The sequence below is a fragment of the Rhizopus delemar genome, genomic scaffold (genome assembly GCF_000149305.1).
Source record: "Rhizopus delemar RA 99-880 supercont3.13 genomic scaffold, whole genome shotgun sequence".
Lineage (NCBI taxonomy): Eukaryota > Fungi > Mucoromycota > Mucoromycetes > Mucorales > Rhizopodaceae > Rhizopus > Rhizopus delemar.
The window spans coordinates 56,922-70,457 of NW_027137839.1; the positions used below are offsets into that span (position 1 = coordinate 56,922).

A 13,536-nucleotide genomic window follows, 5' to 3' on the forward strand; every position below is an offset into this window, starting at 1 on the left:
CTTCTTCGGAAAGTGATGGCATCAAGAAAATGGCAGGAATTGACATTTGTAGTCAAGTTTTAGAGGAGGCTATTGAGGCTTGTCTACCTTGGCCTTCTGACTATAAGCAAAAAAGGATACATCCACTTGAAATTGATATTTACAAAGGTAGCAAGTTATACGTTATTTCAATTAAATGTTGTTAATAAATACATATAGGATCTGTTGGTGTACCAGATGATCGCCTAAAGGCATATGAAGCCATTGTATGCAGTGAAGTAATTGAACATCTTTATGAAGAGGACCTGAAACCATTCTTTGAAGTTACTTTGGGTTTTTATAGACCACGCATACTCATCGTAACCACCCCAAATTGTGAATATAACGTCAATTTTCCAGATCTTCAGTATGGAACAGAAAAAGCAATATTTCGACACGATGATCATAAATTTGAGTGGACACGCCAGCAGTTTCAAAATTGGTAAAGTAGATAAAAAAAAAATACACAAATCGATGTTAATTATAAATAGGTGTTTAGAAGGAGCAACAAAATATGATTATGAAATGAAACTGCATGGAATAGGTCTTTTAAATAATAAACAAGACAATTTAGAGAACGGACACTGTACACAAGCATGTATATTTATAAGGCGTGGCAATGACAGTATAAATACAGGAAGCGCAGGTGAAAGACATGAACTGTTGAAACATATTGAATTTCCTTATTATGATGAGCCGCCTAAATCAGAAGAGGAAATTTTGCAAGAAATACATTCATTCATTGAAGTGTTATGTAAAGCAGACTATTATGCTCACACGGAAAGAAATCATCGTCAACCAAAGAAGAGCGAGGACACATTTGACCTTGATGCTACAGTCGATTGGAATACATTTGATATAAAAGAAAAGGAATATTTATTTATTACCAAAGACGTACATGAGGATAATAAACAACAACAAATTTTTACGATAACACCACTAGAAATACCAATCCTTCATATATGGGACATATCAAGGATCCGTCAACTGTGCAAGACGATAGAAAGATTAAAAGAGTTGCTGGCAATCAACCAAGATACTGTAATATATACAATAGATAAAGATAGATTAATTGTAAATAAGGCTTATGAAGTAACAGAAGATTAATAAAACAATTTTTTATTATTATTACAGTAAATCGACATTCACACTCTTTAATGCATTCACAGCCCAAGTTGGATACTTTGACTTGTCACCAAAATATCCGTTAAAGAACTCCTTGATCCATTCAGGGAATACATCTTTCTTGATTGCTTCTCTCATTTCACGCATCAATCTCAATTGAAAAGCTATGTTATGAATAGATACAAGATGGCAGCCCACAGTGTCTTTTGTTATTATATTTAGATGAGTGTAGGATCGTGTATAGTTTTTACAGGTTGAGCAATCACAGCCTTCTTCAATGGGTCCAAAGTCAGTTGCATATTTCCCTGATTTTAATGAAACAACGCCCTTCATGGTTAAAGCATTACCAAATCGCTATTAAAAAGAAATTGCTATCAGCTGTCAATCTGTAATAAAATTCTACACTTACAGCTGTTCTTGTTGGAAAGACACAATCAAACATATCCACACCTAAAGCAACACAGACAACTAAATCTTCAGCGTATCTGCATAATAAATATCAGTTCATATTCTTTTCTTCTTTACTTTTATATCTTTACCCAACACCCATACAATAAATGGGTTTATTCTTTGGTAGCATATCTGTGCAGGATGTGACACTAAAATGATATCAATCAGTTTCTTTTTCATTCGCCTGTCTTCATCAACTTACACTCTCCAAAAAACGTCCTTTTCTTCACCTCCACTTAACCCACCTACTGCATATCCGGGTGTATCTCTCTTGACCATCTCTTCTATACATTTCTTTCTCAAATCAAGATCTAAACCACCCTGAATGATAGCAAACAGATTTTGAGTGTCTGGGTTCTTGTGTGCCTTAATACATCGATCAAGCCATCGAATCGATCTCCACATGGCTTCTTCTACACGGGGTCCTGTCGTTAAGGAAGAGATGACATCGTCCAATTGCATCATGATATCAGCACCAATTGTATTTTGAAGTTCCATTGAATGTTCTGGTGTAAGCATCATCAGTGAACCATCGTGAGGTGATTGGAATTCAACGCCCTCCTCGGTTATTTTGGCGAGTTTTAAGAGTGAAACCATTTGAAATCCACCACTGTCCTATAAAAATCGTTATCAATACACACATACAGGATTGGCCTTCTTTCTTATTACCGTTAAAAGATTTCGTCTCCAACTTTGAAACTTGTGTGCTCCACCAATAAGATCCAAAGTTTCCTTTCCTGGTTTCAGCCCCTAGGAACATGTAAGCACAAAAATAATAATAACAATATAGTATTTTACAAGGTGATAGGTATTATTTAACATAATTTGACAGTTCAATTCTTCAAGCTGGTCGGGTAACATACCCTTCATGGTACCTTGAGTACCAACAGGCATAAATACAGGTGTATCCACTGGACCGTGGGGTAAAGTCAAGTTGGAGACTCTAGCTTTTGTAGTAGAACATTTAGCTATAGTTTCAAAAGTAAGCGCACTCTTCATATTAGACAGTAAACAAGAGTTGTTTTTAAGTTGATTTAGTATTGACAGAGACACTTCTGGAGAAAAGAAAAAGTGTAGTTTTTCCCCCCTTTTTTTCGAAAAAAAAAAGTTGACAGACAGTGGCTGTCACAGTTAAAGTCACAGACTCAAGTTGGAATATGATCCCAAAGATTAATGTAGCTTGGGTAAACTGAGTAAACGTATACATACTATCCGAGTTAGATTATCTTTGTACAGTCATATGTTTTCATATACCTGAAAGAGATAGTTAAATGTTTATTGAATAAGCGCAAGAACGACGAAATAAAACACAATTTAGGGGCCTATGTGAGATAAAAAAAGGTAGAGACCTCTTACAAATCTTCCTTTGAGAATCAAATAATATATTTAATCATAATATGTATCAACAGCCTTTATTAAGTTGTCTATTAAACTTGTGTGATATCTGAAAGAGAATCTCTTTGAACAACCATATATTGCAGCAGTCACAACTTTTAACAACTTACTGTATTTCCACTTCAATTTCGACCAAATCGGCAACTAAATTCGACCAATAAAAAATAAATTATGACCAAGAGTGACGTCTCATTTCGACCAAATGAACTTGCTTATTTCGTCCATTTGTGTACCTTTATTTCGACTAAATTAGAAAGAACTTTTCGACTAAAAATAAAAATAAGTTCGACCAAGCTGCAATGAGTTTTCAACTAAAATTCCTTTTATTAATTTTTTGTTAATGAGTGAATCTGGCGACGTCTACGAGTTTAATGATCAAAACAAATTTCAAATGTATGAAGTTTTCAATACAGAAGTCTCAAATCAAGTTCAAGAGCCACAAGTTAACATAGTGGAAGAAAAAAGAGCTAAGAAGAAAACTAACAGACGGCAGTATCAGAATTACACAAAGAAAACGACAGGGCTATCCAGACGTATATGTTTACTCCTCTTAGTTACAGCAAGGTTGGAGAGAAGTATGGTATACCTGTATCTACCTTGAAGTCTTGGGTTAAAGCAGCAAAAGAAGCATCCAAAAAAGAAAAGACTTTAGAAGTAGATGATGCTATTGAAGAGCAGCCAAAAAAGAATCAGCACCTTCGCAAGCTAGAGAAAGAGCATACGAAGTTTTTGGAAGAATTCATTGATAATAACCCGGTAGTCACGCTAGATCAAATGGTTGACGCCCTCAGTGATAAATTTGAGGGCTTGAGTATTTCTAAATCTGGCGTGGATAAACACCTGAAAGAAAGCTGCTCTTACACGTTAAAGAGAATTACAAAGATTCCTGCCAAACGAAATTCTCCTGACGTTATTGAACTGAGATTTAGAGCTGTTGAGGCGTGGATTAAAGACTCCAATATCAGTTTTATGCAAAACTGTATTTTCATTGATGAAGCTGGATTCAACCTTCATACTGTAAGAAGTCAGGGCAGATCAAAGAAAGGTGAGCCTGCAAAGGTTGTAGTAGCAACCACCAGGGGACCGTCAGTTTCCATACTAGGCGCAATTTGTTCCCTTGGTGTCATCAATGTTGGGCTGAAGGTAACTAAAGCTGGTACAAAGTGGAAAGAGTTCATGGCATTTCTTATACACGTCATGGGTGTCCTTGATAAACACAACTTGAAGGGTTGCAATTTAGTCATGGATAATGCACCTATCCATAAACCTGAAAAGATCACAGAGGAGGTCAGCAAGAGGGGATATAGAATAATATACCTTCCACCTTACTCCCCTTTCTTAAATCCAATAGAAGAGTTTTGGGCCAAGGTAAAGACACTTGTTCGCAGATCTCCAATGACAGATCGCGATAACTTGGTAGCAAGGATAAGAGAGGCTGCAGAGCAAGTGACTCCTGAGGACTGTCAAGGCTGGATTAGGCACGCCGAATCCTTCTTTGAGCGTTGTTTAAATAAAGAAGAACTTCTTTAGTTCGACCATGCAGTTGAAAGCCCATTGCAGCTTGGTCGAACTTATTTTTATTTTTAGTCGAAAAGTTCTTTCTAATTTAGTCGAAATAAAGGTACACAAATGGACGAAATAAGCAAGTTCATTTGGTCGAAATGAGACGTCACTTTTGGTCATAATTTATTTTTTATTGGTCGAATTTAGTTGCCGATTTGGTCGAAATTGAAGTGGAAATACAGTAATGGAAGGCCTTTTTTGTTATTCTCCTTTTTTTTAATAGTTGCTTCATATGATTCAGATGCTTCACTTGAAGATAAGCATTCTGATACTGACAGATTGGTTAGTTTTTACAGCTTTTGTTTCACGATACTCACACGTGAAGTATCGCGTCTCCTTTGGCAAATTTCGATCATCACAAGGCCATATTCGGTACATTGGCAATGCTCAAAACTATAGCTGATGATTATGCTTTTGCCTCTGCCAAAAAATTCACAAAGGTTAAAGTTTTTTTTATTCATGCGGCAGATAAAACTTAATACTATATAAAAATGGCATAACTTCAACTGCAAGGGAAAAAAAAATCAGACGCGCAGCTTCATTTTTGGAGCACTTCTTATAAGAAAGAAAGCGTGTTTAAACTTTGGAGATAATCATCTCTATTTATAAAGCCAGACTTTCAAAACAGAAAAGACTTTGTACTGAAGTTGATTCAGTTCTGTTGGAAGATCAAGGTAAGATACGATATCACATGCAAAAGCACTAATAGCATTGTTGAAATAGTGTACGCTTGAAGAATCAATATCAAGAATTGCGTCTCTCAGGTATAGCTCTGAATAACCCAAACTCATGGGCGAATTAATTGGACCAATTATTTTTAAACTGACCAAAAAAAGAGGATAGCCATGGAATGTCTGCTTTAGGCCGCGTTTATTCCCTTCCTATCCTTAATTTTTTTTCTTATTATCCTTCATTGCTTTTATGTGCTATTCTCTTTTTATATACCATGCTTTAATTCATAATTATTCGTAAGACATATTAGAAAATTGAGCATTTGATTTATGGTTAAGGAAGAAGTTTCTAGAAGAGTCTAACAATGGATTTTATTGGAGCAGATTACGACAAAATGCCTTTTTTTTTTTTTTTTTTTTTTTTTGGTTATCAAAGCACGGGAGAGGCAAGTGATATCTATATCAGCTACAAATGTACTGAAGCTATAATGAGTGGTTAAAGACGAACAGAAATTTATCTATCAGAATTTTTATATTAAAGGAAACAATAAAAACAATAAAAAGCAACTTTGAAGTAAAATTGCTCAAGTACTGACGACATTGTAATGCAGCAAAGATGCCATCTTCACTGACAAGCTTATCTATGCACCTTCTGTTGTAAGGGATTTTATCAAGAAAAGAGGCTCCTAGTGCCTCTATCTTCCTCTTTACGCTTCTTTCCTGAGCCCCATCAATGAGCTTTAGCTAAATGTCAAAAACAGCATTCAGCACCATGCTCCAAGAGTAAATGTTGTGTCGATAGGAATAATTGTTTCTTCAATCGAAAAAGCCAGGTACTCTCTGACTGCCAAGGCTGGATTTGACATTCTTAGCTTTTTTTGAGTGTTGTAAGAGCATGAAGAGTATACTTTGATTGACAGTAAACAAGGAAAGTTTTGTAACCGAAAAGTTTATGCAAGATGGATGAATTCCCTGAGCTCAGCCTGATTGAACAGCTCTGGTCTGTAGTTGAAAGTAAAATCAAAAGAGAAAGACTTCTGAAAGAGAAGACTCTGAACTTAAGTGTCCGTTTGAGGACCTTAAATGGTTTGCCACTATTCGAATTTAAGTTTCAAAGCTTGTTTTAATAAAGATCCTTTGTAAATGATCGTATAGTTCTGCAATCATATTATATTTGATATGCGAAATTGAGTTAAGTAAACTTGCAACTTAAAAATTTTTATTTGTGCAGAGTGGAAATTTCAACTACGCAACTGTTTTCTGAATGTATGCAATCAATTCTCTAAAAGGATGTAAACCCAAATCAAAACATACTTAAGGCAATGATAAATGTTAGAGCCAAATACTCAAAAGAGATGTAAGACATGTCCATTTCTCGCTCGTCACACATAGTATTCTACAATCAAAAGTATTCCTTTTGAAAGCATGGTGTGACTAAAAAGCGAATGTACAAAGGTATACTCACATCATACACAGTAGTCTTCTGTACATTCGATGTAGCTACTGCTGTCAATTTCAATCATTGAAACAGGAAAAAGTCCATTTTATATAAGAAAGCGGAAAAACGCCAAACTTTTTGATTGGTTGATTAGATCATTTTAAAATTGGTCTACTTTTTAAGAACCAATGCATTCAAATAACAAAATCCAGCTACAGGAAAAATAAATACCCTTTATTAAAGGACAGTCTTTGAAGGTTACGAAGGTACAAGTGTTAATTTTGTAAAGAACAAGGCAAGCTTGAATAAAGTGAAAAATGACGTACAGGATTGAGAAATGTAGCGATTGAATCGGCATTGTAACGCACATGAGCTGACTTTGGAAACACCAGGTTGTAATAATCAGCTTTTTTTCTTCTTCAACATGTCTACACCTGAGGATCAAGAAAGAAAGGCAAAACTCCTTGCTGCTCGTAAAAAGGTAAAGAAGGCCTGACAAAATAGAAAGGAGTACTAAACCCTTTGGTAGTTAAAAAAGTTTCAAAGTAAGGCTGACCATGCTAATGTGGCTGAACCATCAAGCCCACCAACCAGTCAATCCACCACTGAAGAAATAAGTTCTCTAAAAGAAGAACCCGAACCAGCCAAGTCTACGGTAATGATAAATTAATAGGAAAAAAAGGAGACACTAACATGAACTAGACTTTGTCTTTTGAAGAACAGTTAAGGCAATCAAAAGAAACGATTCAGCAACTGCAGGCAGAGGCAGATTCCGCACGTGCAACACACGAAAACAAAATCAAACAACTTTCTGACCAGTTCAGCAGCGAACTACAAAAACAAAAGGACGAGGCAGAAAAGAGGCTCAGTGAGGCAAAGAATGAACTAGAGGTCCAGTTAAAAAAAGAAGAAGAAAAAAACGAGAAAGACGGGGAGGAATTATCGTTGGTGAAGGACAGACTTCAAAAGGAGCAATCACATGCCAAGAAACTCGAGGCCAAGGCAAACGATTTGCGCGCGCTTTATGAAAAAGAGAAACAGGAGCTCGAATCAGATGCAGCCAACGCTCGAAAGACACTGGAGTCCATCAAGGACGAACTCGATCGAGAACATAAACAATCCTCGAAGCTTCAAGCCAAAATAAATGAACTTGAGCAGCTGAGAAAGGATCTTGCTCATCATGAATCAAGAGCGGCTAGTCTGCAAGAAAATCTATCCATTGCTGAGAAGCAGCTGGATTCTGAACGTACCAAGACAAACGAGTTGCAAAATAATTTGGAAAACCAAAGGCAAAAAGGTGAAGCATCTATTATAAATCTTCAGCAAGAATTAGAAAGTATGAAAAATCAATTGGATACTGAAAAGGAAAAATCGATATCCCTAGAGACTCAAGTAAATGAACTGGATGATTTAAAGAAGGAACTAGATGGACATCAAAAATCAGCTTTGGATGTTGCGCAGGAGTTATCGTCCATTCAAAAGCAACTCAAAGAGCAACATAACGTATCCAAAAAGCTTCAATCAAAACTCGAAGAGTCAGAGAAAACAAAGCAGACTATAGAATCTAGCAGAAAGGAACTCGAGAAGGAGTTTGCAGCGACTAAAAGTCAACTTGAATTAGAAATAAAAAAGACTAGTGAATTTGTAGACAAATTGAAAGCCATGGAACAAGGTTTCAAAAAACAACTAGATAATATGGAAGCGAGAGCACAGGAGCAACATAAGGTTCATGTAGAGGAGAAAGAGAGCTATCTTACGAAGATTGCTGACCTTGAACAAGAACTGGCCTCTGTACAGGGCCTTGTTGCTAGTGAACGTACCAAGGTGGATGAAGTAAAGACAGCGCTGAACGAACAAGAGAAATTGAAAAAGAAGGCAGAGAAAAAAGTAAAGACACTCGAAGATCAAGTGACAGCCACCAAGAAAGAGTTAAATGATGAGCATACTAAATCAATTGAGTTGGAAAAGAAGCTCAAGGAATTACAGTCCGCAAAAGAGAAAGAAACCGAATTGCATCAAGTTAAATTAAAAGAGTTTGAGAAAGAAATCAACGAATTAAAGGAAAAGCTATCAGACAAAGAAAAGAGCTCAGACGGTATGCAAACCTCCCTTGATGAAGCCAGAAATGAATTGAAATCAATTAAAGACCGTCTTGAAATGGAAGAAAACAAAATCAAAGAACTTGAAAAGCAGAATAATATGCTCAAGCAAGAAAAGCAAAAAGTCCTGCAGGAATCTAATGACAGTAAATCACAGCTCGGAAATGAAATGGCCGCACTCAAAAACGAGCTCAAAGAGAAACAAGATAAATGCACTGATTTAGAATCTCAAATAACAAAGATGAAAGAGGAACATGTTGAGAATGCCAAGCGTCTTGAAAAAGAGATAGAGTCAGAACGCAACAAATCAACAGAAATGCAAGCAACAATCGATCATCTCCAGCAGTCTAAAGAAGAGCATACAGCCTCTGTAAAAAACCTTCAAGTGGAGCTTGACGCAGAGCGGGCGAAACTGCAAGAGAAGACGGATGCTCTCGATCAATTGAAGGAGAAACACGATACGACGTCGAGTGGGTTAAAAGCTGAACTGGATGCGGAAAGAGCAAAATCAGCAGGATTGCAAGACATGATCAACACACTTGAAAAACTCAAGAAAGAGCATGCTGACACCTTATCCATCACTCAGCGTGAACTTGATGCTGAACGCACCAAAATATCCGAGCTGCACCAACAAATCGAATACTTTGAAAATCTAAAATCTGAGCATACTCAAGCACTCACCGCCTTACAAAATGAACTGGATGTGGAACGTGAAAAGGTACAACAAAAGAGTTCAGCCTTGGGTAAGATGAAGCTGAAGCTCCACAACTCAACAAACAGTTTGCAAGCTGAAGTCGAGGTAGAACGCACCAAGTCGACAGAATTACAAGATGCCATTGAGAAATTAAAGCAGGAACACCAGGATACCTTGTCTGCTCTACAGACAGAGCTTGATGGTGAGCGAACAAGGGCCAAACAACAACAGGAGAATGCAGATGCATGGAAGGAACAAGAGAATGGTCATAAAAGATTGATTCAAGAACTTCAAGATTCAATTCAGTCTGAACGTGAAAATGCCAAACAATTACAGTCGAAACTTAAGGAATTAGAGGATCAGCATCAATCTAACGCCTCTTCACTCGAGATAGACATCCGTCGTCTTCGTACTGAGCTTGAAGAAAAAGAAAAACTTTTGTCTACTTCTAATACCTCATTTGAAAGCAAGATTGCCAAACTTGAGGAAACAGTAAAGCAGCAAGATGAAGCATTCCAGGGCCAAATACAAATGAAAGATCAAGAACTAGCTACAGTCAAAGATAGATCTGCCACGCAAGAATCAAAATTATCCATATTAGAAAAGGAAAAAGAAGAATGGCAGACCAAGTTATCTGAAGAGCAGACGCACATGAAAGAAATAATAGAAAAACTGACAAAAGCCGAGCAAGCCAATAGAGATCTTGAGTCAAGGCTTCAGCTTATTCATCACGAATTAGATGCAGTCAAATTGGAGCAAAACCAAAAAATAGAGCAATCAGCAAACAATAAGGCTGCTACAGATGAACTTGAAGAGAAAGAAAGATACTATCGAGAAGAAATCGATCGACTGAAACGCGAGTATGAAGAGAAAATGTCCGATGAACAAGCCAGATCAAAGGAACTGAGTTCGGAGATCGAAGCTCTAAAGACAAAAGCAAACAATGAAACGACAGAAAATTCTGAGCAGTTGAATGAAGAGTTGAAGAATAGCAAAAAAGAAATCAAAAAGCTTCGAGGTCAGTTAGCCTTAGCCAAGGATCAAAACAGTCGCCAATCAAAGCAAAATGCATCGGCAAAAGAAGTAGAAGAATTGAAACAAAAGATCCGTTCGCTTGAGAGCAAAGAGGGCCGTAGTGCCGAAAGAAAAATGGCCGACATTCAGCAGGCAGATATCAAAAGACAGCTCCAAACACGCGATAAAAAAATAGAGGAAATGCAACAGCAAATTGTCAGGCTATCAGAAATAGAGAGTGAATACGATCAGATGAAGGAAAACTTGAGGCAAAAGGAAGAAAAGCTAGAAGAGTTAACAAAAGCAAAGGAAGAGGCAGTCGAAGAGGCATCCGATAAGTTCTTAAATCCAACAGAAGCTGAGCAAAGGATGAAGGAATTGAGAGAAAAGGTGCGTGCATTGGAGGCCAAATGTGCAAGTACGCCAGAAAAGGAAGAACTTGAGCACAAGCTGCAAAGACAATATGAAGCCTTTACGACCATTCGAAATGAACTTACTGCTCAACGTGAACGTCAGTTTGAGGCTGAAGCCAAGTTGCAAAGAGAAAAGTCTCAAATTGATAGAGAAAGACAGGAATTAAGAGTAGCTATGGAAAGATTGAAAAGTGAATATGATGAAGAACTGGAAAGAATGTGGCGCCAGAAAGAATATCATGAAGATAACCTTTTATCCGGACGAGTGGCGTTAGATACCGCACAGATGAAACTAATGGCGAATGGGTACAGTCCTGTGAGCGAAAGCGGATTTGATTGGAAGGTTTTTAATCAGGAAGAGGAACAGACAGAAGAACCTGTAGGCGAATTTATACCAGCAGTTGGCAAATTACCTCCTCTAGAAAAACCATCCTTCAACGCATTCATGGAAGTGCCAAGGTGCAGTGGATGCTCAAATGAAGTGATCAATATTTAATATACAAGCTATACAAATTACTTTTTGTTTATAATGTTCAATATAATACACCTTGCTTTTTTTTTTTCAATACATAAAACTATGTCATCAGGGTTCAGTCAGGCTTTTTTTTTGTTCTTCTGTACTTCATTAACTGTCCTACCCAATGATTGTAACAAGAGAATATCACGAGATGTTTCATATATAAAAGCCTCAAATGATCCTCCCATACCTGTAGTTTGTAAGGCATGACGAACAAGAAGATAGATGATATTACATTGTGCCTGGTTTGAGATTATGTATTAAATAATCATTCGGCAACATTCTGAAAGATGTACCGATGACATAAATAGTGATGAAACAAGTATGAACAAAAAAAGAGAGAGTGTGTATACGTTATATGTTTTATATACATTATTTTAAGAAAGTAAATATAAGGAAAGGTAAGAAAAAGGTTATACAAATGGTTGGATATATATATGCGTTTGTGCGCTTAGTAGGCTATTAATAAAGAATCAGGGCCTTGATACGCATTGATGATAAGAGCAGTAGCAAGGATCACTGAGAATCTACACCATTTCCAAACCAAGGTAAATAATTTTCGAACGTGATTTTGAAGTTTTCCCACAAAAGTCTTTGGCTCATCAACAAATCGCTGAATCTGCATTTGCTCCGGCCTTGACAAAGAAGGATAAAGACCTGACTCTGGGTAGCGATCTTGGAAGATACCAAAGTCACCCTCATCATCACTTATTTCATCATAATTTCCATGCTTTTCATAAAGTGCCAAGGTTTTTTCTTGAAAATGCTCAGCCTCGATTTGATTAATAAGGTTGATAGCGTCATCTATTAACTGAGGGTCCATACCAGTTGCTTTTGATAGTACACTTTCTAGCCCAATTAAAGAAGGTGCATTGTAAATCGCAGACAAGGACTTTTCAGTAAATTCCATAAAAGTTTGCGGAGAAGAAGGAGCAACAGCAGGAGATTTATTGTTTGTTTTCAACCATTCAGATTCTAATTCGCCCAGGAGCGTATGCTTTTTCGATATGTCTCCATGTTCACTCGATGCTGATGTTGAATAGGCCGTGTTCACATTAATACCACGTTCCTTTAATCGTTGAATGATGATTCTATGTTCCTCTAGACTGGTTTTCAATTCTTCAATATGAGCAAACTGTCGCTCATAAGCTTCTTTGAGCTCCTCAAAGTCACTTTGGGTGAATTCAAACTTTTCAAACTGTACTTTTAACTCACCCAGATCCTTCAAAGTGGCAGCCAACTTTGTTTCTAATTCCAATTTCGATTGGATCATATTTTGTTTTTCTTGTTCCATTTTATCAATTTCATTATAAAGTTCCTCTACCAGTTCTTCATCCATTTTGTTTTGTGTTTGCTTTGAGGCCATCAATTCTTCCTGCTTTCGTTGTCTTTCATTCATTTCTTCAAGCTCTTGCATCTTTGTTGTCGCAATATCTAGATTACTTTTCAAAAGGGATATCTCATTCTCTAATTTTCGGGTATTTTTTGAATTGCTTTTCATAAGCTTATCTTGCTCTGCCATGGCCAGCTCCAGTTTCTTTGTCAGATCCGCATTTTTTCTTTCGAGTACTTCGATCATTGCTTCACGCGTGATGCGAGAAGGTATAAAATGCATCGTATGCTCCTCCTCACTTATATCAATGATCGGCTGTTCTTGAATGTATTTGTTTGAAGTGGATGATGAAGGCGTGATAGGAGGTGTTGTCGACTGTAAGAGCGAATCATAATTTGACTTTAAGCGTAAATTGTGTTCCAATAATGACTTTCCTATTTCGGCTGCAAGCACTAGATCTATATACAGAGTTGATAATCACATGTAAGCAAGGGCTCAATTTTTCGCACACCCCTTGTTATTACCTTTTTCCTTGTCTTTGAGAGCAGTATACGCATTCTTTAACATTGGAATTAATTCTGTAGAGGTTTTCTCTGCCATCCAAGAAACGGAAGACATGAAAGATGTTGTTGAAAGTGTAGGTGAAGGGGGTCCAGAAGGTACACGAAGTGTGTCTTTAGTGATGTTTATTGTTGGCATCATATCACTTGTTTTTTTTTATAATTTGTAAACAAATAAAAAAGCAAGAAGAAAAGAAAAGGAAAATTTATGTAACCCCATCTTTTTAATTTAAGCAAAAATAATAC

The 13,536-nt window shown here is 36.9% G+C and overlaps 4 protein-coding genes across 4 annotated transcripts; 2 read left to right on the forward strand and 2 right to left on the reverse strand.

Annotated features, from left to right (window-relative positions):
- Positions 1-1,026: 1,026 nt before the first annotated feature.
- RO3G_13881 (queuine tRNA-ribosyltransferase) lies at positions 1,027-2,592 on the reverse strand (the record flags this gene model as incomplete). The annotated part of the gene is made up of 8 exons (XM_067668465.1): positions 1,027-1,057; positions 1,151-1,307; positions 1,395-1,497; positions 1,553-1,628; positions 1,683-1,742; positions 1,796-2,208; positions 2,263-2,343; positions 2,392-2,592. 8 exons carry the CDS (start codon positions 2,590-2,592, stop codon positions 1,027-1,029), a joined length of 1,122 nt encoding a protein of 373 aa, XP_067524566.1.
- A 933-nt stretch (positions 2,593-3,525) lies between these two features.
- Positions 3,526-4,518, forward strand: RO3G_13882 (uncharacterized protein; the record flags this gene model as incomplete). The annotated part of the gene is made up of 1 exon (XM_067668466.1): positions 3,526-4,518. The coding sequence occupies one exon, from the start codon at positions 3,526-3,528 to the stop codon at positions 4,516-4,518; it is 993 nt and encodes a 330-aa protein (XP_067524567.1).
- A 2,566-nt stretch (positions 4,519-7,084) lies between these two features.
- On the forward strand, positions 7,085-11,376 carry RO3G_13883 (uncharacterized protein; the record flags this gene model as incomplete). Its single annotated transcript, XM_067668467.1, has 3 exons — positions 7,085-7,141; positions 7,190-7,315; positions 7,363-11,376. The coding sequence occupies 3 exons, from the start codon at positions 7,085-7,087 to the stop codon at positions 11,374-11,376; spliced, it is 4,197 nt and encodes a 1,398-aa protein (XP_067524568.1).
- Positions 11,377-11,848: 472 nt separating this feature from the next.
- On the reverse strand, positions 11,849-13,348 carry RO3G_13884 (uncharacterized protein; the record flags this gene model as incomplete). Its single annotated transcript, XM_067668468.1, has 2 exons — positions 11,849-13,188; positions 13,255-13,348. 2 exons carry the CDS (start codon positions 13,346-13,348, stop codon positions 11,849-11,851), a joined length of 1,434 nt encoding a protein of 477 aa, XP_067524569.1.
- Positions 13,349-13,536: the final 188 nt, after the last annotated feature.